Consider the following 27905-nt stretch of genomic DNA (forward strand, 5'->3'; position numbering starts at 1 on the left):
ACAGAACAACAATGGGGGAGGACCTTGGTCTTCCAAGAGCAGGTAACTGTCAGTAGTGGCAGAAGACCTCTGACTCACTGTGTCCCTGCCTCCCTCTTCCAAGCTCCCTCAGCCAGGTTTAGGAGGTGGCAACATCTTTCTAACTGACAAGGGGGAGCCACAGGGCATTAAACTGCCCCTGTTCTTTCTTCAGTCATCTCCAGGTGGGCACAGGTGGGACAAAGGACTCCAGGAAAGGCCTCCACAGACAGCAGGGCCTAGAAGGAGATGATCATCCATGATTTCCTCTCTGGGTGCTTTCCTTGGCTTTTGGTGGGTGCATTAGGTGGGCAAGAGGTGGGGGAGGGGACAAGGCAGGAGTTTACCTCTGCCGTCCCTCCCTTACCAAGAGCCTGCAAGGCACCGAGCATAGCTCTCTCCCAAATCATGACCTCTGTTTATACCTGCCTTTCCCCATCCTGTCCTACTTGTATCTATTATGGCTACCCTTTTTTTTTTTTTCAATCACACAAATTTATTTTATGTCCTCTTTGTTCTCCTGAGTGGAGCCAGAGGGGTTGAGGGGCCTACTCCTAGGCCAGGAGAGACAGAGCTGGAGGAATTGCCTTCTTCCAACAATCCCCAGCCTGGCAGCTTTGCGGAATCAGAACGCCTTGGCTCATTCTCAGCTGCCTTCTTTTTGCTCCAGAGTCTCCACTATCTGACAACCATCCAAAGCCTGACTTGCCACTGTTTTCCTTTCCTGGTGTCGCTCTGTGCGGGAGGAGAGTGGCAGAAAAGTCACCCTTGGGTTCCAGTCCTTCTTCTGAGACTTCTTGGCCATGAGATCAGGGCAGGGGTTACTAAGCAGAGTCCCCCGTGGGCTTCTGGGGGAGAGAGGGCTCAAGTCCCACTCCTCCCACCAAGCAGTGGGCAAAATTTTGCATATATGGGCAGTGTATTGAAGAAAGGTCTCTAGTTCCCATCATATTTTCCATGGTTGCTATAAACCTGTAAGACCAAAATCACAGCCTCAGGCATGTGACTTCACCCCCGTAAGCCTCAGTTTCTTCATCTGCAAAACGAAGGTAACGTCAATGTTCTCTGACTTCACTTTACAGAAATGTTGTAAATGAAAAATGGATCTGAACCATAAACTGCTAGACAAATACAGGCAATGATTACTATTTCATTATGTCATTTGTTAATTCAGAAAAGATTTATGTAGCTTGAATTTTAAAACATGCTGTACAAATTGCATATATAACTTTCAATTTTTTTTTTCCTGGATGTGGATATTTCTGAAATTTAGGTGAGAGGGCAAGATACGGACAAGAAAATAGAGTCCTCACTAATGATGGTAGCAGATACTCATACTGTGAACCTTATATACAGTATTGAGTTTGACCTTGCTACAGCCCCATGAGGGAGGTGTGTGACCTTGCTACAGCCCCATGAGGGAGGTGTGTGTCGCTTCCTTTCTGCAGGCAAGGGTTCCCAGGCTCGGAAAGGTTAAAGGAATTGCTCGAGGTGGGGTGGCAGAGCTGGGATGTGAGGACAGCACTAGTTCCTGCGACCTCTCCTGCTTTGCCCCAGTCACATCAATTGCGTCTCATTTTGTAAAACTAAAAAAAAGGGAATGCGATTATACCTTCTATATTGTCTATCTCTGGGCCAAATGATTTTGCCATCTCAGGGTTCCGTAGAAATGCCTTTGACTCTGAAAGGTGTGCTGTGAATCTGATCCCAGCACTCCACGTCTAAGGCATTTAACTCCCAAGCCCTGTCATGAACCTCGGTGTCCTCTCCTGTGAAATGGGTCTACTTCTGCCCCCTTACAGGGCTGCTGGGAACGTCCGGTGAGTCTCTGTGCAGAAGCACTCGGTCCAGCGCCTGGTGTGACATTGATGGTCATTCTGTGCCTGCCTCTTTTCCTCTCCCTGCACATCAATGCTAGGATAGGAGCAGTCAGTAAGGAGAGAAGCAGGGAAGGAGGACAAACACCTCCTCCACTGAGAAATCTGAGCTCACTTTGTCTCTGGTTGGGAGCAACCAGAGTGGTGGCAAAGGAGAGACTCAGAATTGTGGGCACCTGGGTTGTAGCCTGTCTGTCCTGGCTTTTCCAGACTCCCGGGGCGACTCCCTGAGTGACCCCGTGTCCCCTCTCTGCCCCCTGCGGCACAGCTGTTGGGAAGATGAAACAACATGGTGTCTTGTGGCAGGCGCCCAGCACAGTGCCCGCAGACGGGGATGATGATGACGTCCCTCCCGCACCCACCGGCCCAGGCCCAGCGCACCTTGCAGTGCTGGCCTGTGAAGGCACGTGTGACAGAAAGGCTCTACCTTTTACAGCTCCCACCTCGTCGTGCTTCTCGAAGAGCAGGTAGCGTGGGCTCTCGGGGAGAAAGGGCAGGCTCACCAGCTGGATGACAGCAGGGACAACAATCACTCCAAAGAGGTATGGCCAGGTACTCTCCTGTGGAGAGAAGACGCTGCTGAATGCAGGTGACATTCAGCCATTCTACTGGGGACTGGACCACTGGACCCAGCAGCTCCGATTCTCTGCAGGACGTCTCCGTGCCCAGCAGGATCCTCAAGAAAAAAGGCTGAAAGGAGGGAACTGACCCAGGTAGGCACTGCTATGGATCAGATGTGTCCCTCAAACGTTCATGTGTTGGAAGCTTGATCACCACTGTAACCGTGTTAAGAGGGTGGGAAATCCAATGATGACATTTGAAAGGTGGGGCCATTGAGAGGTGATTTGCTCCTGAAGGTGATGCCCTCATGAATTGATTAACCTGTTTGTGGACTAATGGATTAACAGGTGATCCTGGGTGTGGACTAGCTGCTTTATAAAGAAAGCACATGAACGTGCTCTCTTTGCTCAGCCTGTTCTTGCCACGTGATGTCCTGTGTTGCTGTGGAGAGCCCCCACCGAGAAGAAGACCCTCACCAGATGCGCCCCCTGGACTGTGGACTTCCCAGGCTCCAAAACTGTAAGAAATAAATTTTACTTCTTTATAAATTACCCAGTTTCAGGTATTGTGTTATAAGCAATAGGCACCAGCCCTGTGTATGTGGCATTTTCCATGCCTGAGTCCCTGGATCTTCAGAGCTATGAGATAGTGCCCTGTGAGGTAGCTCTGAAAAGCAGGAGGTTCAGGATGGCCGAGGCCACTCAGTGGACACCAGGGCTGGCTGGCTCCACCGTCCCTGGGCATCCTGGCAAGCCTACAGGCTGGAGCTGTCCCAGCACCATGAAGGTAAGGGTGGTAGGACTAGGGGCACATGTTGCCCGTCAGGTAGGAGGACTTTTCCCATTCCAGCTGCCTGTGAAGGGCAAATAGGTCCCTACAACACACGCTATTCGAGGCATTTTGACTCCTCCAAGCAGGAACATTCACCTACGATACAGCTTCAGGGCTGCAGAGAGCCATGTTATTGTGCCGATCAAGGCAGCGTTCCTCCTGACCTGCTTTTTTCTGACCCGGGTTTACAAACAAGCTCTCACTGTGCCGCTGGATGAGGAGAAGGTCAATCTCGAGGCAGTTCTGATGGGGAGAAGGATGAAAAGCCAAGTGTTCAATGCCAAATTCTTGACATATTCTACTTTCTATGAAAGTAAAAGGAGACAGTCAAGGAGAAAATAAGACATATTCACGTTGGAATGAGCAGGACTTGAGCCATGTTGGTACCTACAACCACATGGGCTGGAGGCAAATTTTAAAAAAAAACATATTTTTCTTTTCCTTGGCATGCATTTCTCTGAGTTCCCTCTCTTTCCATGGTCATTTGATATTTTGAACCTTGGTTATGGGGCAAGATGACATTATTTACATAAATGTCAAGTTGTTTTCCGGACAGCCTGGAGCTACAAATTTGCACGTACTATCCAAGGGAAACCAAGGAAGACATTGATAAAGCCGTGCTGATTCCACCCTCCAGCAGGACCCTGAGATGACAAGGACAGAAGCAGAAGCCAGACGGAGTCTTGCGGAGACTGCACCTGGCCCCTTGCACGCCCCCTCCCTCCTGCTTCTCACTGCCCACGTTCCATTCCCTCAGCTCCTCTTTAACCCCCCTCCAAAACCCTAAAGTGAGGAGACAGTTCTAGTCTGTCTCCGATGTCTGATAATAAACTTCCTGCTCCGCGCCAGCATTGGACACTGAAGACTATTGTGCTTCTGAGCAGAGAGCAGTGGGACCTGGATGCCAGTAACATTCAGACGTGAAAAGACCTCACACACGGGCAAAGGCTTCTTTGGGTGTCAGGTGGGGGAATCCTACAGGGATGTGTCCACAGAACGCTCAACCTGAATCAATGTAGAACTGTCAGCTCTGGCCACAACCTCAGCCAGTGGTCTCCCCATCTCTCATATGTTGTCGTCTGGAAGACAGAATTCCCCTCTGTCATTCCTCACCATGGACCTGGATGACAGAGACCCTGTGTAGATTCCAGAATCCCACAAGGGCAGGGCAGCAGGGACCCCTAAAGCACAAAGCAGTGGGGGAGTGACCTGCCAAGAGCACGTGGCCAGTGGCTGGTCTAGGCCTGATCTCCAAGGTACCTTCAATTCTACTCCTCTTTCTGTACCTAGTAACAATTTTTGTTCACAAACTCCTCTGGTCCCACCCACAAGCACAGTCCTCCCATGACCCTTTGAGGAACTGGCAAGGTCAATGCTAGCTTTTCAGACTGCGGGGGGAGCTCCAGCTAAAAGACCATGAGCTGAGACAGAAAGCAGATGATAGGTTGCAGGGGTTAGAGGGAATCGGGGACGGTGACTGCTACTGGGTATGGGGATTCACTTTAAGGTGATGAAATATTCTGGAATTGGATAAGGGTGATAGCTGCACAATTTTGTGCATATACTAAAAACTGCTGAGCTATTTTCTTTAAAAGGATGAATTTTATGGTATGTGAATTATATCTCAATTTTTTAAAAATGGGGAAAAAAAGGTCCAACATACAAATAAGTGGAATTTCCACTTCACTTGTGTGTGTGTGTGTGTGTTGTTTATTTTGCTTTCTCTCAAAGTTTAAATGCTGCCTCAGTAAGACAAAAACAGAAGATGGACAAAAAAGGGAACCAACCCAGTGAAGCTCCTGCCATGTGCCAGGCACTTGAGCACTTCCCATCACTGCCACCTTCAACCTCCCAACAGCCTGGGGGCCGGGGCTACTGTCGCACATCAGAGATGTGGTAAGGGAAACACCTGTGCTGAGGTCCCCCAGCCAGCAGTTGCACAGGTGGGAGCCAAGCCCACTTCTCCCATGGCATCATAGCAGAGGGGCACATCCTGGGATGATGTCCTTGGAATTGCCACCAGTGGGAGGAGGGGAGGAGCTGGAAGGGCACCCTGGAGTGGGAACAGCATGTACAGACACAGAGGCATGATCCGCCCAGGCTTACTGGGGAAGAACAGGTGTGGGGAATGTAAGATCAGGGGATGAGGAGATATGGGAGCTGAGGCTGGAGTCTTGGGCAGGTGCCAGGTCACAGGGACTTTGCTGTCATTCCATGGCACTTAGATTTGGCTTGAGGACAACCAGGAGCCTTTGAAGGGTCTATCTGTGTCACTGAGACAGACACTCTATTTCCTTGAATCTACAACTTAGAGGAGATTCATCGTGAATCTATGATCAGTAGGCACATTTAACATTGCAGGGCTGTTCTTCCTGAGAAGCTGTTATCAAGTCTGTGCTACGGCCCTCGATCCATGGAGTCTTAAATAGTAGGACATGTGGAACCTTTCCTAAGGGGGTCACTTTGGTGACCTTGGTCTGCTTTCTACCTCTAGAGAAAAGGTAGTTGCTGCTAACCCCGGGGCGGGGGGAGGGGGTGACCCCCACCTTGGGACACTGACAGTTCTGGACCGGGGCAAGAGAATGGCAGTGACCACTCCATGCACATCCCAGGACTGGACAGAGGAGAAGGTGTGGGTCGGGGAGCATCTGGAGCAGAGCTGGGGCAAAAGTTGACACAGGAGGGATGGAGCTTAGCCAACAGCAGGGTTCACAACTTGGCTTTTTCCAGCAAGTGTTCAGAGATTTCCTGTACATGTTGGCTGACCGCAGGGACAGCGGTTGCAGATCAGAGGAATTGTTCCCTCATCTGCTGCTGAGGAAAGTGTGAGTGGTGTGTGGGTGGGCGACTGTTTTAAGTGGAGCATTTCTGCGCATATTACACTGTGTGGCCCACCCAAATAATACTAAAGTAGCCATGATAACCTGCACACATGAAACGCCACATCCAGTGCTTTGCAGAAGTATTTCTCAGAATGAATTCACACATCTCCTCTCCCGACAGTGGGAAAGATGTGATCGCCATCAGCACTTGCTGAGAAGTGGCTGGCAGCCTGGGCAGGGCGGTGTAGTGAGTAGTGCAGGGCATGGCTCCCAAGCGTGCTGTCTGGATTAGAATGCTACCTCCATCCCCCACTCACTGCAGAAATGGGCAAGGTCCCTAAATGCCCATGCCTCAGTCTTCTCATCTGTAAAATGGGGATAATGATAACACCTGGTCACAGGCTGTTGGGAGGATAAAATGAGTTAATAGATGCATCAAGTGCTGAGCACAGGGCCACAAACACTATAAGTTCAACAGGAAAGAGCAATGTTTACATGAAGCACCTTACACGGATTATCTCCTCTAATCCTCACTACAGCTCTCTGACACAGCCTGTTATTATCTCCACTGGACAGAAAGATCAGCGGCAGCACAGGGTGATAAAATGGCTCACCGAGGCATGACTGAACACCGAGCTTTGGATCCCAGAATTTGAATTCTAACCCCACAAGGCCTTCCAAGATGTGACTCAGGGACCAGGAACGAGCTCCAAGGCCACCAGACCTGGAGGCGAGGCCAGGTGAGCTGGGACTGACCTTTTCTCATCTGCCTATCGCAAAAGAATCCTCAGCGGCCCTTCCCAGTGCTCCTGGGCACTTGGTCCCAATACGAGCCAAGGACTCAGCATTTTACATTACAGTTGAGACTGTGCTCTGCCTGAGGACAGAACCATGCTCGGCACATAGTAGCTTTTCAATAAATGTGTTGGAGGAATAACTGAGTGTGGGAAGGGGATTTCTTATACATTGATCACATCACAAAGCCTCTTGCCATTACAGAGGGTAGCCTCTTTTTCAGGAACTGTTCAAAAAAGAAAACCATGTGTTACTTGCCTAACGCAGGGCCACAAGGTGCCACTGAACGTCAAGCTCAGATGAGTCTTTGTGGCTCCAGTTGGAGCCTGATGTGTTTGGGAAAGCACAGGAGATCTCATCTCTCTGAACTCGGGTCAGAATTTTTACACCTGTTATTTTACTCAGGAGGAAAGAAATGGATAGTTTTATTGGCTGAAATGAATTTTAACTCACTATCAGGTAAGGTGAATGGGTCTTGCAATAACTATTATCTTGATCTTTAACATGCAAGTTTTCCATTTTATAAATAGATGTCTAGATCTTATTTCCCCCAAGCTATAGACAACTTCAGTCCCTTCCATAAATAATATTTTTCTGGACTGTAATGAGGCAGCAAAAAAAAGTTTAAGTAGAGTTGGAATCACTGGTCTTACCCCAAATTGAGTTGTTATTAAAGGACATCACAATGTGCTAGCGGCCCCCCAGGTAAGTGGCACTATGGGTGCAACACTGGCCAGGCCACCCATGCCACCGACAGGACAAGAGCTCAGCCTCAGTGCTGCAGGACACCAGAAAGGGAGGAAAGAGACCTGCCTTACAAGGCTATTTGGGGGTTAAATGGGATGCTTTTCTTTATCTTTCTTCGTATTTAGGATTTTATTCTATTGATGGCTGATGTTACGGAGTAATCTCCAGGTGCCGAGCTCCATGCTAGGTGCTTCACAAATGAAACTTCAGGTAAAATAAACACAGTCCATGATGTCATCAAAATACAACTTGATCTTTGTCTGCTATGTTCCTTTCATATTTTATCCTTGAGGGTACTCTTCCCCTGGACTCCTCCAGGGGCTCAGGTCTTTTCTGCTTAGTCATATGGACTAAGCGGTGTTCTATTCTAGAGTCACAGTTTCAATTTAGATGTCAGAATGGCCAGTCCAAAATAATCATCAAAATCAACCCAATCGAATGGGCTGAATGACAACTCTTCCATCCCTTCTCCCGGCCCCCTCCCTCCAAGCCTGCTTCTGGTGAGTGGGGCGCCTGCAGTGAGAAGAGCTCGGGGCAGGAAGGTAGACTGTTGACGGCCCCATTTCTCTTCCTCTCCTTCCCAGCCCCCCGCCCCCACTTGCTAGCCAGTGTCTGCCCCTGCAGGGTCCAAGAGTGGTGAGGAGCTAGGTCGGGTCTCTGGGGCTGACAGACATTTAAAGCTGATATTCTTTCCTTGTGGGTCCTTCCCAGGGGCTAACGAGAGTCCCAACCCCAGGACCAGTGACCTCTTCTGCAGTTCCCCTAACCTGAGGGTTTGCATCTCTTTCTCTCTCTCCTCTGCAGCCCTGAAGGATCCAGGGTCAAGGCTACCCTATGCGTGTATGGAAGTTGCCCCCAGGTCTCAGCTCTCTGCCTAGGGTGAGATAGGATGAGATCCAGCCCACTCTGATCTCTGAACTGGCTGCCCATGAGGTTGGTGTATTAATTATGTCTTATATTTTGACATTTTGAGGTCTTGCTGACCCTGGAGAGACTGCCCTTCCCAGAACTAGCTAATTCCTAGAGATAGTGGACCACTTGCATGACAGCACACTTTACACACGCAAACCAACCAATCCAGAGCCTGTCCTCCAACCATCTCCTTCATCTAATCTAGCACACTGAGCCAGTATTTCCCCCATGGTAAATTGCCCTAGGGCCAGGTACCAAATGACTGGGGACAACCTCTATAACCCAGAACCTGCCAACATTATTCAGACTGTCCAATCCTGGGCTTGCTCAAGCTTGCCTGCCTTGCCTCGCCTGTTCCTTCCCATGGAAGCCCCATCAGAGGCTCTGGCTGTGTTTCCCCCTTGCGCCCTCTGCCTCCTGACCAGTGCTGGTGCCTCCATATGTGGCCCTGAGTGGCGTGGTGTGCCCCCTTCTTTTGGGAACTGTGAGTAATAAACTCTTCTCTCAAAGGCAGTTGTAACTATGTCCATCATCTCACCATCCCTGATTAAATCTGATTCCAGGCACATTTCAGAACAGCTGGGTCACCCTCCCCCAGGCATGGTACCATGTAGGCTCTTGTTGCAGCTGACCTCTTATTTCTTTCTGAAACCTCCAACCCTTGCCTCCCATGGCACACTCTCTCCTGGTTCTCCTCCAGCTTCTCTGAACACTTCCCCAGGGTTTCGAGCCAAGCCCTCTCCTCTGTGCATCTCACCCACTTCCCCCAGTGCAGTGCTTGTTCAACTTGGCTGCACACTGGAATCATCTGGGGAGGTTTACAAACTACTGATACCCACTTCCCACACTCAGAATTGTGGGTTAATTGATCTGAGGGTGTGGCTTCGATGCTGGGGGTGTTCAAGCTCTCAGGTGATTCTAATGTGCCCCTACTTGAGAGCCGCTGTCTTGGGCCTCGCCTCCACCTGCATCACCTGCAGTGGAGGGAGGTGTGTGCCCCATAACTGAGGGGCTTGTCCTAGAGCTGCTGGGAGCATTGTTGGCTGAGGAATTATCCGTGAGGGATGTTTCCCCCACCAAGGTGACCCACCCCAGGAGCAAACTGCATTCAATGGCTGGCTGATGTGGGGCTGTGAAGGTCTGTCCCCCCACCTCACAGGGACAACTCTGATGGCCATCCCCATGGGCTCCGCTGAGGGCCCTGTTGTACTGAGGGCTGCTCCCTTCCCTGTGCTGAGTCCTGCAGCTGTTGATCTGAGCTCATTCCACAATCAACTTCCTGCCCCCAAAATCTCCATCTCAGGGTCTCTTTCCTGGGGAACCTGACCTAAGACACATCTGTGAGCCCATGATTCCAAATCATGTCCAGCCCACACCTCTCGCAAAGATTCTTTGCTTGGCCAAACTTTAGTCAGGCTCCTGAACTTTCTCCTAGGCCATCTGTGCACTTCTCTGTAAAATCCAGTTTTAGCAAAGACCCCCACTGAGTCAGTTTAGCCAGAACCTCCACATATAATCAGGTTCCTCACCCTCCACCGTCCCCAAGGTGATGTCTGGTTACCTGGGTTGTCTTCAGCAGGAACCTGACAGGTAAGTTTATTCAGAATCCCCCTTACCCGTGTTTTTTCCTCTTAGTAATTTTCCATCTGCTGATCCCCACTCTGCTCTTTGGCTATAAAGTTGAACCCGATCCCTCCCTTTCACTGCAAAATCACATTGCAGCATCCCTGTTCCTATCTCGATGGTCCTGATAAAGTTGTCCATGCCTTGCTCTAACAAGTCATTTAATGATTTTTTTCTGTAACACCTCTAACTGAGGCTCCTAACTCCCATTTATTTCCAGGTACCTCGTGGACAGCTCCACTGGTAACTCGTGGGCTGTGCATTGAAGATCCCCCCCAAACTCATTGAAGCTTGATCCCCATTGTAACAGCGTTAAGAGGGAACTCAGACTACATCAGTGTTGAAAGGTGGGGCCTTTAAGAAGTGATTGGATTGTGAATACCAAACCCTGGTGAATGGATTAATCCATTCATGGAGTAATGAGTTACCATAGGTGTGCACTGGTGGCTTTGTAAGGAGCACACAAGAGAACGCTTGCCACCCTTGCCATGTGATGCCCTGTGTCACCATGGGACCCTGTAGAGAGTTCCCACTCAGAAGGTACCAGATGTGCCCCTGGACCATGGACTTCACAGCTTCCCCAACTGTGAGATATAAATTTTGTTCATTCTTTGTTTATAAATTACTCAGTTTCAGGTACTCTGTTGTAAGCAACAGAAACTAATACACAATGCCTCTCTCATCCAGCCCACACATGCCAATTCCTTGATCACAGCTGGGGCCACCACCACCTATCCAGCAACCCAACTGAGAAACCTCGGTGTCACCTGCATCCCTGCCTTTAACTCACTTGCCTTCCCACTACCATCCCATTTGCTGCCCACCTGATGTAGTCCTGTTACTCCATCTCTTGCCTCCTTCCCATATGCCTCTCTCTCTTCCCCTTCTTCCTCATAAGCATTTGCCTTAGGGTAGGTTCTTACCCTGTTTTGCCTGGATCTTGCAACAGCATCTCACCTACACCCAGATCCTTCTGCCATCCTCTCCATCCCCCTCATAGCCTCAGAGAAAACCTTCTAGATGGTGAGTTTGATGTTACAAGTTATTTCTCTGTCTAAATCCTTTTAGCAGCTCCCCACTGCCTTCAGGATCAAGTCCAACTCTTGCAGCCTGGAATATGAAGCTCTCTCTTATGACAATCCTGCCATGACTCTGGCTTTGCCTTTGGCTGGACACCAGCCCTTGGCACTTCTGCTCTTGTCATACTGTCCTGTGGGTCTCCTTGGATCAAACATGCTGACTTCATGCTGCTGTGCCTTTGCACATGCTGTTTCCTGCCAGGAATGCCAGACCCTTTTCTATAGAACATCTGTCGACTTGTCCTTTAAGTTGTAGCATTCCCTCCCATGGATGGCATCTCTACTTGGTACAAAATTCCACTAAAGCACATGTTACCCTGTGTAGCAACATGTTTCTTAAGGGGTGTGTCTCCCCCACTCCACAGATCCTTGAGGGCTGTCCCTTCTCTTGTTCCCTTATGTGTCTGCCCAGCACCCGGCACACAGCAGGTGTTCAGCAGATGCTTGTAAGGTAAGGTAAGGTAATGCATGTAAGGTAAGATGAATGAGACCATAGATTAGTGATGCAGGAGCTGGAGACAGAGAACCCTGAAACCACAAACTCTTCTGCTCTCAAGGCATTTTCTTTAAATGCTAAAACTCCCCCATATGGTATCCTATTAAATGGTTGACATTTTATAGTATCATAAATAATATTCCCCTGCGAAGTATTTTTATAATTTCCAGTCTATAGAAGAGAAAATCAAGACCTGCAAGGTCAGGTAACTCATGCAAGGTTACCTGAGAAATTGGGGGGATAGAGCCTGGCTCTACCAGTCCTTGCATGGGACTTTTTCCTTGGCATTCTTTCTCGGAAGCAAAACACCACCACATTGCCTTTCTGGTGGCAGCTGCAAGCTGAATAGAGAATTTATACGCAGATTATATTAGGCTGAACTAGTTCCATTGCTCTATAGAGAGTTCTATACAGCACTTATCAGAGATCACTGAAGCTCAGCTCCAATAGCTCACGCTGTTACCCAAACACCGTGAGGGCCACATCAAAGCAAGATGCAGGTGCAATTCCATGAGGGAGAAAGTGTGGAAGGCTGCATTCACCTTCAGGAGTTTGCTTTGTAAAATCTTTGAATGTTCCTCTCTTCTCTAGAAGCTGGGTCTCAGAAGGCAGCGGCACCAGTCAACAGGTGTTCACGGAGCCGCTTTGACCTCTGCGTCCCTCTGACCACCTCCCAGGGAAGGACCCTGCTGGCCACTGCTTTATGGGACCCTGGGGTGGGGAGCCATGTTTACACCAACTTACTGAAGCATGAAGGGTCAGTCTGTTACCTACATCACGCCTGACCCTACAGAGTACAATCCAGGTACTAAGATAGCTCAGTTCATTGCAGCAAATGTGTTGTTCTAGAATCACTACTTTTCATAGTCTGATTCTATTCAAGCAACAACAACAGGGATCTCAAGAACATGGGCTTCTGTGATTCCCTCCGTTTTCCTGTTAGAAATATAACGAAGTGACCTTCCCAGGGTACAGTACTCACCGGAAAGAAGTGGCTGCAAGTACTGGATGCGAGAGAAGCACCCATGTGCTGACCCGCCCAGGGTCAGCTTTCAAGAAATGCCAGTTCGTGCCCCCGTTCCGACAACATCTGGCTGTCTTCTGCCTTGTTTGGTTTTCAAGCAACTTATTAAAGAGTTAAGTCAGAAGTGATTATTCCCGTTTTTCAGATAAGAAAACTGAGGCTGGAGAGCTGGAGAGGCCAGTAGAAAGTCCTGCAGCAAAATTACTCATGAAATCCAGTTTATCCTTTTCCTATTTTAGAGAGAGAAAGAGAGACAGAGATGTTTTAAAGGGTTATTGACCCTATGAGACCTGCAGAGAAACTCCCCTGGCTGACCTAGGGTAACACGACATTGTCACACGTGTACAAATTTGCTAAGTTCTTCATACACAGTAACTCAGTTTCATCTTCATGACACCCCTACCACTGTCCTCATTTTACAGCAGAGGAAGCTGAGGCACCAAGAAGTTAAGCACTTCATTCACAGTCACGCTTCTTATCAGTAGCAGACAGAGCTGGGACTAAACTCAGGCCGTGTGGTATCCACTCTGTGCTCCTGACCTCTGTACTATATCCTCGTGGTCAGACAGGCCACTGCTCGGCTGCCCTGTGCTAAGACAGACCCAATTTCCCCGACTATACATTTATAGAGACCTCCCTTCCTCTCTTCCCCAGGGAACTAGCTAATGCCACTCTTTTCTAAATAACTCTCCCTGGCGCTGAAGCGTGCTGTTACTCCCTTTGCCAGCCTTCTGTTTTCTGGCCGAACCTTCAGGCTTCTGGGTTTCACTGTTCAGACCCATTCACAGCATTGGATTTGTTGGCCACCTCATTCTTCCCTGATTGTGTATCATCTGCATTCAGATCAGCATCCTCTAAATGAAATTAGAGAAAGGAAGACAGAGAAACGTGGTTTGTCCTAAGGCTTGCAAATGCACAAAGACGCACTCTGTGGATTGGACCTCCCTGTGAATGACTTCTGGGGATATGTTCTGGGAATGTGTAAGCTGTGAGGTTTAGTTTTCAACAGCCAGAGACTAGCCCTGGTTATCCATGTGTTCTGTGACCCTGAATGTCAACCTGTGTCCTTCATAGCCCCACTCAGCTGGATCCCTGCAGCCCAAAGTCACAGAAAAGGCATGGACTTGGAAGTTAGACCCGAGTTCAGATCTGGTTCTTCTACTCACTAGCTATGGGGTCTTGAACAAATTACTTATTCCTCCTTGAATTGCAGTTTCTCAGCTGGAAGAAGAAAGCAGCAGCAGGCACTTCTGTAGGTTGCTGCGAGGCTGATGGAGGCGACATCTGGCATGGGCCTGGTCTGTGGCTGGGAGCCAAAAGACGTTGGCTCTTTCCCCCCTTGCTGTGGTCCTGAGCCAACTTAAGGGGCCCATCCTAGCCCAAGAGTGAGTCTGGAATCAGATGTGCTGCTCCTGAGCCCAATGACTGCGTTGTCTGGGCTGAGCACATGGAACGCACATCTCAGACACAGGCAGGAGGTCTAGGGGTTGAAGATGGGCAGACCCACTCTCAGGTGCCCACACCGACCTCCCCCAGCCTTGCCTTTCCTCCTGTGTGCTCTTTCCCCACAGGGGTGATGGTCAGCACGTCCCAGCCCGGTGGGCACCAGTGGACTCTGATGGGCAGAGGCACCATGGGTATAATCATTTTTCATGAAGAAGGGGCTTTCCAGAGCCTCACCATGTTTCCTCACCATTGAAGTACTTGAAATGTCAGGAGGAGACCGAAGCCAAAGAAAGCACAGAGATTTCAAAACGAAGACCATTTGGGGGTGCTACTTCTTGCCCCAGCCGCTCCTGGGCATCCCTCCTTCCAGACTGGGCACAGTCCATCTGAGCAGGTGCCTGGGGTGTGCACAGGGTGGGGGAGAGAAAGGGCTCTTGGGGCAGGTGAAGACTCCCAGCCGGCATGGGGTAGCCTGTGTCCAGGGGTCTAAGAAGGAGAGACTACACCCTATCATGGAAAGAAACTACCAGAATAAAGCCCACACCTCTGCTCCTTCCCATTCCAGTGGTTTCATGCTCTCCTGTTTGCCAGCTTGTTCTCAGGCTCTCTGAGACATGGCATGTGCCCTTCACTCTGCCCAGGAGACCTGTGACTTGCCCTTGCCTGCCTGGCAAACTCCTGCTTCTTCCTTTAAACCAGCTGAAATGTCACCTCCCCTGCAGGACATCTGCAGGGAGAGTTAAAGGGCCTCTCAGCACATGGCTCATTAAGCCCATTTAATATGACACTAGGTAAATATTTGCTTGTACTTGCTTCATGTGCTGGGGTACAGCTGTGCCAAGAAGGCGGTTAAGTGGCAGGTCACTGGCTGTCGGTAGGTGCATGTCAGAGCGTCTGCAGAGCTGGCTCTGGGGCCCCTGTGTGAGGGTCTCAGGCTGAAGATCTGGCTGCCCAGAGCCAGAGATCCCAAAGCCCCTGGGGAAGGCAGTGGGTGTAAGGACACAGCACACAGCTCTGCACCCAGGCACCTGCCTTCCCAGCCCAGCTCCGGTGGTCGAGTCACCTTGGGTAAGTTACTTAAGTTCTCTGTGCCTTGGTTTCCTCATCTGAAAAATGGGTAACAATGCCAAGTTTGTACTTATTCAAAGAGTTGTTGTGATTCAACGAGTCAATGTGAGTAAGGTGCTTAGAATGAGGCTGGCACAGAGTCAACTGTGCAAACACTTGATATCATCTCTATTAATATCATTAGTGCTACTCAGGTGTATCTCTGAGCAAGTCATTTCCCTCTGGCCTCGGTTTCCTCATTGTCCAAAGGGAAAATTGGGCTAGGTGAGCTCTATAAGTCCTTCTAGGTGTACCAATCTTCAAATAAACATTTTGAGTCATGCAGTGGCATAATTTTTGAAATCACAGATTTTCTGAGTTTTTTTCTTTTCTTTCTTTTTTTTTTTTTAAATGAGTGAAGATAGGAGCTGGAATTTGGGTAATGGCCACATTTCCCAAAGCTGAGCTCTTCAAGTAGAAAACAGTATTTACTTGAAGCAAAGAGTGATTTTTAAAAGTGCACATTTCCTGGAACAAGTAAAAGTCTTAAGACTGTGCACGTTCCTGGAGAAACCCAGCCATAGTGCCCCTGATCATCAAGTTGAGTCTCTCTCAGAGAGCAGAGTGGGAGCCAGAGAGCCCAGGCCCCCTCCTGCCCTCTGCCTTTGTGGAACAAGTCCTGCATCCATCTCCCACTTTCACTTCCTCTAATAAGAATATCCATTGTTCCAGCACCATTTATTGGAGAGATTATCCTCTCCACATCTAACTACCTTGGCACCTTGGTTAAAAATCTGTTAACAATATATGTCTGGCTTTATTCTGTTCCATTGATCTATTTTCTACTTTTTGCCATACCACACTGTACTGATTACCAAAGTTTTATAGTAAGTCTTAAATCAGATGGTACCAGACCTCCCAAGTTTGTTTTTCCTTTACAAAATTGCTTTGGCTATTCTAGGACCTTTAATCTCCATATAAATTTTAGAATCAACTCATCTACTTTCTATTTTTTTTAAAAAAGCCTGCTGGATTTTGATTGAAATTTCATTGAAATTACTCATGACTTTGAGAAGAATTGACATTTTAGTGTGAACATGGTATATCTGTTTCTTTAGGTCTTCCTTAATTTCCCTAACTGTTTTATAGTTCTCAGTGTATGATCTTGTACATATTCTGATCAATTTACTCATAAGTATTCATATTTTAGTGCTATTACAAATGATCTTTTCACTTTCTTAACGTTCATTGCTAGCATTTGATTTTTATCTACTGACCTGTTAACTCGTGATCTGAGTAAACTTATTAGTTCTAGTAACTTTTTTGTTGGATCTTTAAAATTTCTACATAGATGAACATGTCATCTGCAAATAAAGACAGTTTTAATTTCTCCTTTCTAAACATTATGCCTTTTATTTGTATTTCATGCTTTATTGCGCTGGACGGAACCTCAAGTACAATGTTGACACCATCCTCACTTTGTTCCGAGTCTTGGAGAAAAGTATTTAATCTTTCACTGTTAAGTATGATATTAGCTGAAGGTTTTTAGGTCATTCACAGATGATCATGTCAGGTTAAACTTTTTCTTGGTCTCTTTTCTGTTCGTGTTTCATTTTCGATAGGTCCTATTGCTCCATCTCTAAGTGTGCTGCCCTTTTCTTCTGCAATGTCTAATCTATTCTTAATCCCATTTGTGTGCTTTTCATATTAGGTATTGCATTTTTCATCTCTGAGAGTTTGCTTTCAGTCTTGGTTTACATCTTTTATTCTTCTCATCATGTTGATATTTTCCATTACCTTCTGTTACATATGGAGTGTATCTATAGCAGGTGTTTTAACATCATAGTCTGCAAATTCTACCATCTCTGAAATTTCTGGTTTTACTTCTATCAGTTGATGGTTATATTTTCTCACTTATTTGCATGTCTGGCAATTTTTTAAAAATTAGATGTCAGTCATTGTGAATTTTTAATAGTTGTTTGTGGCCCCGCTATTGAGGCAGTACCCTTATGATACTCAATGCCCGATTATTAGGAAGTCTTTCCACTTTGGCCAGTTGAAACATGAACTGTTTCCAGATGTGTGCAAACTCCTAACACTGCTTGACTCTTTTCTGATACACCCTGCCTGCTTCAGGTCATTTTCTCTAGCGTATGTGCAGATCATTATTCAGCAGATGACTTGAGGAGACCTGTCTGCGAGTGTGTTCTCTCCCTTTTCCTTCTTCTCTCCTCTCTAACTCCCTCCTCTCCAGTATTTTTCCTGCAAAACCTGGTGGGGCAGTTGTAGAGCTCACCTCATTTATTTTCCTTCTCTCAGCATCACTGTCCTGCCCTGACTGCTGTCCAGTGTTTGAAAACTGTTTTGCATATTTTGTCCATTTCCTGGTGATTTAAGGTGGATGGAAGCAGAAGTCTCTAAATCTGGTCCTGTCTATTTCTCTGATCTCCACCTCATACTTCCTTCCCCAGTTCACTCCGGTAACCCCAGTCATGTTTTCACTTCTTCAAACCCACTACGTCCTTCCCTGCCTTGACTGTCCCTTTGACTGGGAATCGTCTTCCCCATCTTGCAGGCTGGCTCCTTCTGACCACTCGGATCTCACCTGCAATGCCACCCCTCTCAGAAGCCTTCCTGACCACCCAATCTAGGTTGTTCCCATGGGCATTCCTATCTCCTCGCTTTCTTCTGAATCTTTGAGTAGGACACTAACAGCTGTGGAACAGAACTGCCATCAGAGTGGACGACACTGACACTCCATGTGCACATCATCTCTATTCCCTTTCTAATGTTTTTTGTTGTGGTGGTTGCTGCATTTTATTTGGTGGGAGGTAGGAAGAGGAGCACAAGGTTTGGCATGATTTTACTTTCCACAACTAGCATTTGCAGCTCCTGTTTTGGCCGTCTGCCCTCAGGCTACAGAACAACTCTTAGTCAAAATGTGCCCTCCAGTGTATCTTTTTAACAGAAGGTGAACAGAAATCATTAAGGAGTTAATCTCCCAGGGTAAGAAAGAACAGGTGGAATGTACCTTTTCTGCTTCAGAGAAACATGTTGTTCATACTCAGTAGAATGATGATTAACATCTTTTTAACCTTCAAAAGGAATCTGTTCCTCTGTGGTCCAGGGTCTAACTCATCCAAGGCTTCCAAAGGGAAGAATAGGTAGGAACCAAAAGTCTAGGTGTTGTTCAAGGTGAAAGAATAAGAGAGTGCACAGGAGTGAGCTGAGTCTCCAGGTGCGAGAAGGAAGACAGAGGGCACAGTTTCCACCATGGGCTTAGTTAGTACTGTCCTTGACTTGTTAAAGCCCCCTGGGGGTGGCAGAACCTTAGACAGAACGTGGACATCTTTGGAGACTGGACATCAGGAGCCACAGCTTCAAACAACAGTGAGGGTCCCTCAGCTTGGCTGACCAGAGGGAGGGTAGCCATCACCAGCAGAACCACCTGCTACCATAGGGATGTGGGGGACTGGGCAGGAAGCCAGGCAAGCATCACCCACTCAGCCATTCCCTGTGCCAACCAGCTGTCCCTGGATAGAAGGAGCCACTGAGGGACCACAGGGAGAAACAACAGAGCGTGTCTTTTAATTCCATGTCAAAAACTTTCATGCCTCCTCTTTTCCTTGGGAATAGTGAGAAACACAGACTTTTATTTCTCACATCTTTGGCTTGGGCAAGACTGAATAGGATTTGGGAAAATAATGATGCATGATTTTTCTTGCACCCCATGCCAGGTACTGTTTGTTCTAGGCACTGCAGATAAAGTCTGATCTCGCCAAGTTTAGTGGGAGAAGGTAGAGGGGAAAGAAGCAAGCCAGCTTGGATGACTAAGCTCCTGGAGTGAAATCCTCAGCTTCTCCGCCCAGCCCTTGCCCAACGTCATCCTCACCAAGGCCGTTATGCCACCGACTCTCGTACTAAATCTTTTGCCAGAACAACCAACAGAGCTAACTGATTTCACGGCTCCTTGCTTCACTCCTTTCCCACCTTTATGTGAAATGCTAATGTTCTGTCAACAAATCCAAAGTCGATTTTGAAAAGTCACAGCTCACGGCCACTCCCATCTGGTTTATACAGTGAATGACTCTCGTCATCTCTGCTGTCTCAAGTGTCATTTTCTGAAATTTTGGGGAGACATTCGTTTTACTCTTGGGATCGCTTTGATTCAAAAATGGTCTCCTTTTCTTTTCTTTCTTTTTATACAGAGACATCCTTTATCAGTCTCAAAACACATGTCTTATCAAGAGAAAAATACACAGTTAAAACAAAACCCTATGTTGGTCTAATTTGTTTGCCACACACAGAGACAGGAGGGGTGAATGTCAAAAGGTAATTATAGGCTCAGAAAAGTCTCTTTAAAATAATAATAATAATAATGGTCTTTAGGGATTTGGGTTTTTGAGAACTGTCCTTTCTGTCTCAAATAGGTGCACTTCATTCTAGGAGAATAAGCTAAAGATGTGAAAAATCAGATTTTGTAAATGTTTCTCACTATTCGCAATGAAAAGAGAAAGTATGAAAGTTTTTGACATGGAATTAAAGAAAAAAATACTTGAGAAGTAAAATTGTCAGAAGGGAACAGGAAATTTATAATGGATTCATTTAACATTTGGCTGAATGGTTGCAGAATTAGAGTAGCTACCATAGGGACAAGCCCACTGACTGGAAGGTGAGAAGCAGAGAGTGCCTGGCTCCAGGCTTGTGTGCAGCTCATGAGGCTTCCAGTGTCAGAGAAGCTATGAGCTAGCTTGCCTCTGGGGTTGGGTCCTGACTCCTGGCCCTGCCACTTACTGATTGTGAGATCACAGATAAAAGACTTAACCTCTCTGTTTCCCGGTTTGTTCATCTGTAAAATTGAGTCACAGAAGAGTACCTCACGTGCAGGGAATGCTTTATACGTGTTTGAGAAATAATAAAAATATTTTGCAAATATTTTCTCCCACTCGAAGGTATACCTGTTCCCCAATGTTCATCGCAGCACTCTTTACAATAGCCAAGAGTTGGAACCAGCCCAAATGCCCATCACCAGATGAGTGGATACGGAAAATGTGGTACATCTACACAATGGAATACTACTCAGCTATAAAAACGAATGAAATACTGCCATTTGCAACAACATGGATGGACCTTGAGAGAATTATATTAAGTGAAACAAGTCAGGCACAGAAAGAGAAATACCACATGTTCTCACTTATTGGTGGGAGCTAAAAATTAATATATAAATTCACACACACACATACACACATACACACACAAACCGGGGGGGGGGGAAGAAGATATAACAACCACAATTATTTGAAGTTGATACAACAAACAAACAGAAAGGACATGGTTGGGGGGGAGGGGGGGAGGGAGAAGGGAGGGAGGTTTTGGTGATGGGGAGCATTAATCAGCTACAATGTATATCGACAAAATAAAATTTAAAAAAAAAAAAAAAAAAAAAAAAAAAAAAAAAGAAATAATAAAAATAACAACACTAGGGTTGATTTGAAGGAGACTTTTGCATTCCAAAAGGGGTCAGGCCAATTTCTGCTGAGGCCAATTTCGACTTATGGATTCTACGATCTGAATGTCCTATAACTCAAGCATGCTATAATTTCTGTGTTGCAAGATTCTTTGCTAAAGCCCCAGAATCACACATTTGTGGTTTTAATGTTCTATGACCAAGTTTCTGTGATTCACAAATTCTGTGACAAATTATTCAGATCCTGTAATTCTAAGTTTTTATGGGGTTCAGGTCACATATTGGTTATTCCCATCTGGGAATTGTGGCAAAGAGGGGCAAGCTTGGATTGCGCTGTTTTCCAAATGCACACTGAGCCTCTTTTGCCCCTTGGCCATGGGTAAGAGGTAGAGAACCAAAGCCCAGAGAGGGAAAGTGTCTTGCCCAAGGTAACTCTGTCAGGCAGTGACTAGAGGCCCCACACCATGTCACCTGGCCTGTCCCAAAGCCCTGCCATGCCCTGTCACTTAGAGAGCTGGAGAAGCCCCAGGGCCAGGTGGGCCCAAGTGTGGGCATTTGGTGCCACACCCACCTGGGTTTGACTCCTCACCACACTGCCTGTTCCTTTTGTAAATCTGGACCTCATATTTCACCTTTCTCTATCAGTGAAACTGAAATAATAAACCTCCATGACAGGTTGCAATGGTATTAAATAGATCACATGCAAAGTGCTCAGCCTGGTGCTCAGTTCTTAGTGACCCTCACTCAGCACTGTCACCGTTACCATTTCACACACCCCAAAGAGCCCCACCATGGCCTGGGGCTCTATCATGGCTGCCCCATCAGAAGACTCGTTTAAAACCACACTTGCCCAGACCCAGACGGGGTGGGAAGGGGAACCCTTGCTCCACAGTGCTCTGAGCTGCATGAAGTGGACTTGCCCACACACTCCTGGCTGCCTGCCCTTCCGGATACTGGGTTGTTGGTCCGGCCATTGGTCCACGCTGGCTGGTGGGTAGAGCTAATCCAATAAAGACCTGTATACAAGGGGGTGAGGCCTCTTTCTGCCTCTTCCCCTGGACCAGGGTGTGGCAGGGACCCTAGGTGAGTGGGTGTCCACTCTACAGGTCCAACATTCCCTCGGGTGCAGGAGGAGCAATCAGATCAGCCTTGCTTGCTGCTGAGGTAGCCCGGCCCTCCTACAAACCTGGATGAGGAAAAGAGGTGATGTCTGACTCTGCTCCATCTCTCCAAGATTACAAAGTTGGGTCTGTATTAACCTTTTGAATTCCATCAGATGTTCTCTAAGAATTCTGATTCGGGAGGTCTGAGATAGGGCAGGAACATCTGAAATTTTTTAAGTATCATGAGGCCATTCTGATCCACAACCCCCTCCTCCTACAAACCACTGCTGTGGAGGTAGTGAGAGCTCTGTCACCAGAGGCGTTCAAGCAGTGGGGAGTGGTGCTATTTGAGACTCAGTCTCCCATTTATTATATGAATGGCCCAGGCTTTCTTTAGTGTTTTCTGTGTCTAGTATTTTATACTTTGATCATTCTAAAATCCATTTATTTGAAGTTTCCTGGGTACCTTCTATATATTGGATACTGAATAAATAAAGTGGAAACTTTCTGATAAACATGCAGATTGTCCATAATTATTTATCTTTTCCAATTCCTAAACATGGTGGTGTAGGAACCACAAAGGTGTTAATCATGAGGGCAAGAGAAAGGAAACGTGGCCACAATGGGCAAGAGGTTCTCAGCTGTTTGGGAAGATGGAAAACAAAGTGGAGGACCTGGTCATCCGAGCCTCTGTGGGCACAAGGGGAAGTGAGGACATTCACCCTGCAGACCCCTGATGGCTCAGCATGAGGGACCACTGAAGGCAGGGCAAGGCTCTGGGCTGAAAACAGAGAGAGACTGGGTGAAAACCCTTTAGACCCCACTTCCTTTGTCCACCCCTTGAAGCCAGTCAGCCCTCCTTCCCCACAGAAGACTGGGCTCATCCCCACAATGAATGGACCTGCAGTAATTTCAGGCATGGGCATACTAGGCACAGCAACAAAACATGAGTCCAAAATCAGGAAAATAACCCTCAGAGCCCTCAGCCACCTGCAGTGGATCTGCTCCCCAAATAGGCACCTCCTGTTCTGTCTAGAGAAATCAAACCTCCAAAGAGGACAGGCACCCACCCATGACATATGGGGGTCTCCCAATAAAATTGCTGCTCACCCTCTCATCTCCCATGTGTGAAGCCCTGTCCCTCACCTAGAGCTTTTGCTCAGCTCTGTATTAAACAAGAATGTGAGCACCAGACATTTGAAAAGCCTTTGACAGGAAGGAGAGCGGCAAACAAACAAACAAAACAAAACAACAACAAAAAACCCAACAGAAAGATAAAGAAATCTGGAGCAAAGAGAGAAAATGTAGCAGGAGAACAAAATGTAGGAGGCAAAAAAACCCTCCCTACCATTAATACCCTCTGAGATATAGGTGTAGACATTTTATCTAGAAAACAAGAACAGGATGTGAATGAAAAAGAAACGGGGAAAAAAGCCCTTAGGAATTAAAAATATGATAATAATAAAAAATGCAATAGACAAGTTGGAAGATAAATTTGAGAAAATCTTCCATAAAAAAAGAACAAAATGATAAAAGATATGGAGGAAAGGAGAGAAAAGATTAAAATCGGAATTAGAGGAGCAGTCTATTATCTATCTGCAAGGAGTTTCAGAGAGAGACAGCGAGAATAAAAAAGTAGGGGGAGGGGGCAGATTACCAAAGCAGTGACATAATTAATTTCACAGAATGAAAGAAAACAAGTCTGTAGATTGTTAGGGACTACTGAGAACTCAGCACAATGAGAGAAGAAGCCCCACATCAAAGCATATAATTGCAAAACGAGATGAAAAGAGATACTAAAAGCTCCCAGTAAGAAACAACAGTTCATATACAAGTGCACAGAAATAAGAAAGGCATCAGATTTCTCATCAGCAATGCTAGAAGACAGATGCCAGAGGACAGTAAAGCAATGACTTCAAAATTCTGAGGAAATTTATATTCGCCCAGGAATTCATACCCAGCTAAACTATCCATTGGATGTAAGTGGACAATAAAGACATTTTCAGACATGGAAGTTCTCAGAAGCATTGCCTTCCCTGCATGTTTTCTTCTTAGGAAAGCACTGAAAGAAATGATTCAGCAAAACAAGGAAATAAACCAAGAAGAGGAAGATGCAGGGTTCAGGAAACAGTGGATGCTACCCAGGAGAGAGATGGAAAGAACCCAGGAGGGCAGCTCTGCACCAGGACCACAGATGACCTGTTTAGATGGAAGCAACAGGCCAGAGGGCTGAGGTACAAAATAAAGTTGATAGACCATTTGTGATATATATGAGCATGTAACAAATTTATTACCAGATGTTTAGTGTTGGAGCATTTGGAAAAAATCAACTTTAGTTACATAGAAAACTACACAAATGAGAAAATAACAACATTGGAATTATTAACTCCAGGAAAAACAAAAAGTTGCCTGAGAAAGGAAAGTAAGTGGTACATAGTCATGAAAATGTTAACTAGTGAATTAACAAAAGATTATGCTATTACCACTGGAAGAATAGAGGAAGCGGAGGGAGGATAGTGCTGTAAGGTCCTAAGACCTCAGCTACTACGACAAAAAGCCAATGGATATTGTCTAATGAACCTAGAAGTAGTGCTATAATCAATTATTTTAAAATATGGGGGGATTATCAAATTCCAAGTAAAAGAGTTGTAAAAGACTCTTTCTGGAGGGTAGATAGTCTTTTGAGGGGGTGAAACAACAGAGCTGTGTTCTTCACTATAAGCCTTTTAATAGTGTTGGATTTTTTAAAAACAATTTGCTTGTATTGTTTTGACTAAAATAATTTAAAATAGTTTTAAAAATATGAATAACTTTTATTTGGGTTACTGCTGAGGTTTTTTGCACCCCCTTGAGATTAATTCTCGGAAGTGGATTAATCCCTGGTCTACATCCTCAAGCTCCATTTGCTGTGATTCAGCCACATAGTCTGCACTTGAGAAACCTAAATATTCTCACTCTCCAGAAAGGGCTGAGTCACTTCTCTGGTCTGACTTGCTAGTTGGATGGGTGTTTGGGATGGGGAGGGGTAAGGATTTCTTTCAAATCTTTGTCCAGTTTCAACCCCAAGCCCTCATGGGTAGGAACCAAGGCTCATTGGGTAATATTCTCCCTCAGTGTTCAAAGTGTGGAAGGGAGAACATGTGAGCACATGTTCTCACTTACTGGTGGGAGCTAAAAATTAATATATAAATTCACACACACACACACACACACACAAAAACCGGGGTGGGGGGAAGAAGCTATAACAATCACAATTACTTGAAGTTGATACGACAAGCAAACAGAAAGGACATTGTTGGGGGGAGGGGGGAGGGAGGAGGGAGGGAGGTTTTGGTGATGGGGAGCAATAATCAGCCACAATGTATATCGACAAAATAAAATTTTAAAAATAAATTAATTAATTAAAAAAAAAAAAAAGTGTGGAAGGGAGTTGTTATCAGTGGACACTGGGAAGCTCAGAGGTCAAGGAAGTTACATGTGAGAGGAGTCTTCCTGTTCCAAGTATTAGGACTTGAAATCTGCCAGAAGCAACGCCTGCCATGTTCAATTACAGAAGCACCGTGTTTGGATTTACATCTCCCAGGGCCCTGCACCTACCCACGTCACTCAGACTCCATGAAAACTGCACAGATTGGTACTGAACAAACAAACAGGCCCTTCTGCCTGGAAAACAAACTCCCCCTGCACTGGCCCTAGATATTGTTCTCCATTCAATTAAGTTATTAATAAAAAGGCTGCGTAGCCGTCTCGAACAAATGCTTGAGTCAGTGGATAATATTAGTGACACCCACTCCATGCTGGGCAGTGCAGGGAGAGAAAAGGGAACCCCAACGAGAGCAGGCCAGTCCCTTAAGGGCTTATAGTCAACGCGAAGCCAGAGGGGAGCAAGAAGACAGGGCACCTGCCAACGTGACCCTACCCGACTGAAGGCACACATGACATCTGTTGGGAAAACTCAGCAAAGGAAAAGAATGCTCTGTCGGGAGCCCAAGCGCAAGTGGGGTTCAGCTTCTCACTTCCACTTTCAGAAGGGCTGTGAAAATGACGTTCCTTTCCCGTTGTTTGAGTTGGCACTTTCTTGAAGGCTGAGTGATGTGGATTGAGAGGGGGAAAGAGAGAAGTGATTCCAGGCCTGGGGAACGGCCTGAGGGTTATAGGATGGCGGGAAGGCAGAAGGGGCGTTAGGAAAGTGCAGGTAGGTGAATGGTGCTAGAGGTTGGAATGGGTTAAAATTGGAGATTGGACCCAAATCCAGGAGCCTTAAGTTCCAGCCTGAGGAATTTGGGCTACGTTTGATGGACACAGTATCCAGTGCTTGGCATGATGGCTGTCATCTACAGAATATAGCACGAAGCACTTTACACATAATATCTCTTTTATTCTTTCCGTGAACCTCAAGGAGTATCTATTATTGTCCCCATTTCACAGAAACAGAAACTGAGCCTTGGAGAGTTGAAGTGACTTGTCTAATTCACGGGGCTAGAAAGCATCAGAGGTAGAATTCGAAATGTATAACTTCCTAACTTGCAAGTCAGAGCACGTTCCACCATGCTAAGACCCCTCCCACTGAGGAGCTTGGACGCACCCAGCCAAAGCATGGTGACAGGAAGGTGGTTGGGCAGGTGACTGAAATGGCAGGTGCACTGGGGCAGGAGCACATGGGTGTGGCTCCAGCTGACCTGTCCTCCTCAGCTCTTGTCGCCTCCCTGGTGCTCTTATCGGACCACTCGCAGTTTCTCTCCATTTTTTGTTTGCTTTTGCACTGGTTGTTCCCTCTTCCTGGAATGGTGTTTCTCTCCCTTCCACTTGGCTAACTAACTTCCCCTAGACTTCAAGGTGGACGCCATCCTCTCCAGAAAGGCTTCCCTGGCCCTTCCTGCTGTGCCAGGGCTGCTCCCTTCACCTGTGGGCTCCCTGTGGGCCCGGAGGCCACACTTACCCTATGGGCCACTGCTCTCTGTTCCCTGTAGCATCTACCCTTCTAGCAGTGAGCTCCTTGCAGTGGGGACATGGCCTGACTCATCCCTGTGGGGTCAGGTGCATTGTGGATGCTCAGTAAACAAGGGCCGAATAAACTGGTTGGAATTTCATGGATGTAGAAGGCAGAAGTTGTGGATGACAGGCATGTGTACTGGTCCAGAGGACAGAGGCGAGAAGGACCTGGATTTAGGGGCAGTAGGTGGGGAGTGTGGGAGAGCCACATGAGATGGAGACTTGATGGAAAATGCAGGTGAGCAGGGAGCAGGAAGAAGCCAGGTTAGGGAAAGGCCACCTGCAGAGACACTGCTGGGGAAGAGGTGGGACGTCCTTCCCAGGGACTGCCTCGACCACTCCATGCTTCACACAGGTTTCAGTCCTAGAGACCACCCCCCACCATGGCCATGATGTCTCAAATAGCCTCCTGCGCCACCTGCCCCCTTCTTGATTTGCTCTATTTCACAGGAGTCATCACTACTTGACTTTATGTACTTATTTGCCTGTGATCTGTGTCCTCCACTAAAAAGCAAGGCTAACGAGGGCAGGAATCATTGTCTGTTTTGTTCACTGCTGGATAGAGCCTAGACTAGTGCCAGTACACAGTAGGCACTCAATAAATGCTTGTCAAATGAATACCATACGTCAAGGATGGAAAAACAGGTCCAAGTCACGGTCTGGGGCTCATGTCTGCTGAAGACACAAGAGGGCACCTGAACCCAGGCCAGATCTGGACACACCGCCCTGATGCCCCAACCCTTGCATCTGACACAGATCTGCCCTGCCTGGTAGCTCTGCGTAATGTACAAGTCCTGGGCCAAACTAATTTGGTTATGGACAGGTGGGCTGGTTATGGGCAGGTGGGCTGGTTATGAGCAAGGGTCTGCGCTAGACTGGATGAGTCCTGCTCGGGGTTCCTTAAGTGTGTGGCCTTGGAAAAGTTCTCTAACCTCCTGAGGGACCTGGTTTCCTCATCTGCAAAATGGATATAACAGCAATCTCACCCTACAGAACTGTTGTGTGTTGTGAGGACTGCAGGAGACTATGCTGGTGAAGAGCTTGGCACAGTTCTGGGCACACAGC

General features: G+C 47.0%; 1 protein-coding gene across 1 annotated transcript in view; it reads right to left on the reverse strand.

Annotated features, from left to right (window-relative positions):
* Nucleotides 1–27905, reverse strand: part of SLC2A9 (solute carrier family 2 member 9) — a 207109-nt gene that overhangs the window by 111790 nt on the left and 67414 nt on the right. The window contains exon 6 of the mRNA XM_063108514.1: nucleotides 2323–2455. Coding sequence (XP_062964584.1) covers nucleotides 2323–2455 — 133 coding nt within the window. The remainder of the gene's footprint in view (nucleotides 1–2322; nucleotides 2456–27905) is intronic.

Source organism: Cynocephalus volans, chromosome 9, assembly GCF_027409185.1.
Source record: "Cynocephalus volans isolate mCynVol1 chromosome 9, mCynVol1.pri, whole genome shotgun sequence".
In the NCBI taxonomy this organism is placed as follows: domain Eukaryota; kingdom Metazoa; phylum Chordata; class Mammalia; order Dermoptera; family Cynocephalidae; genus Cynocephalus; species Cynocephalus volans.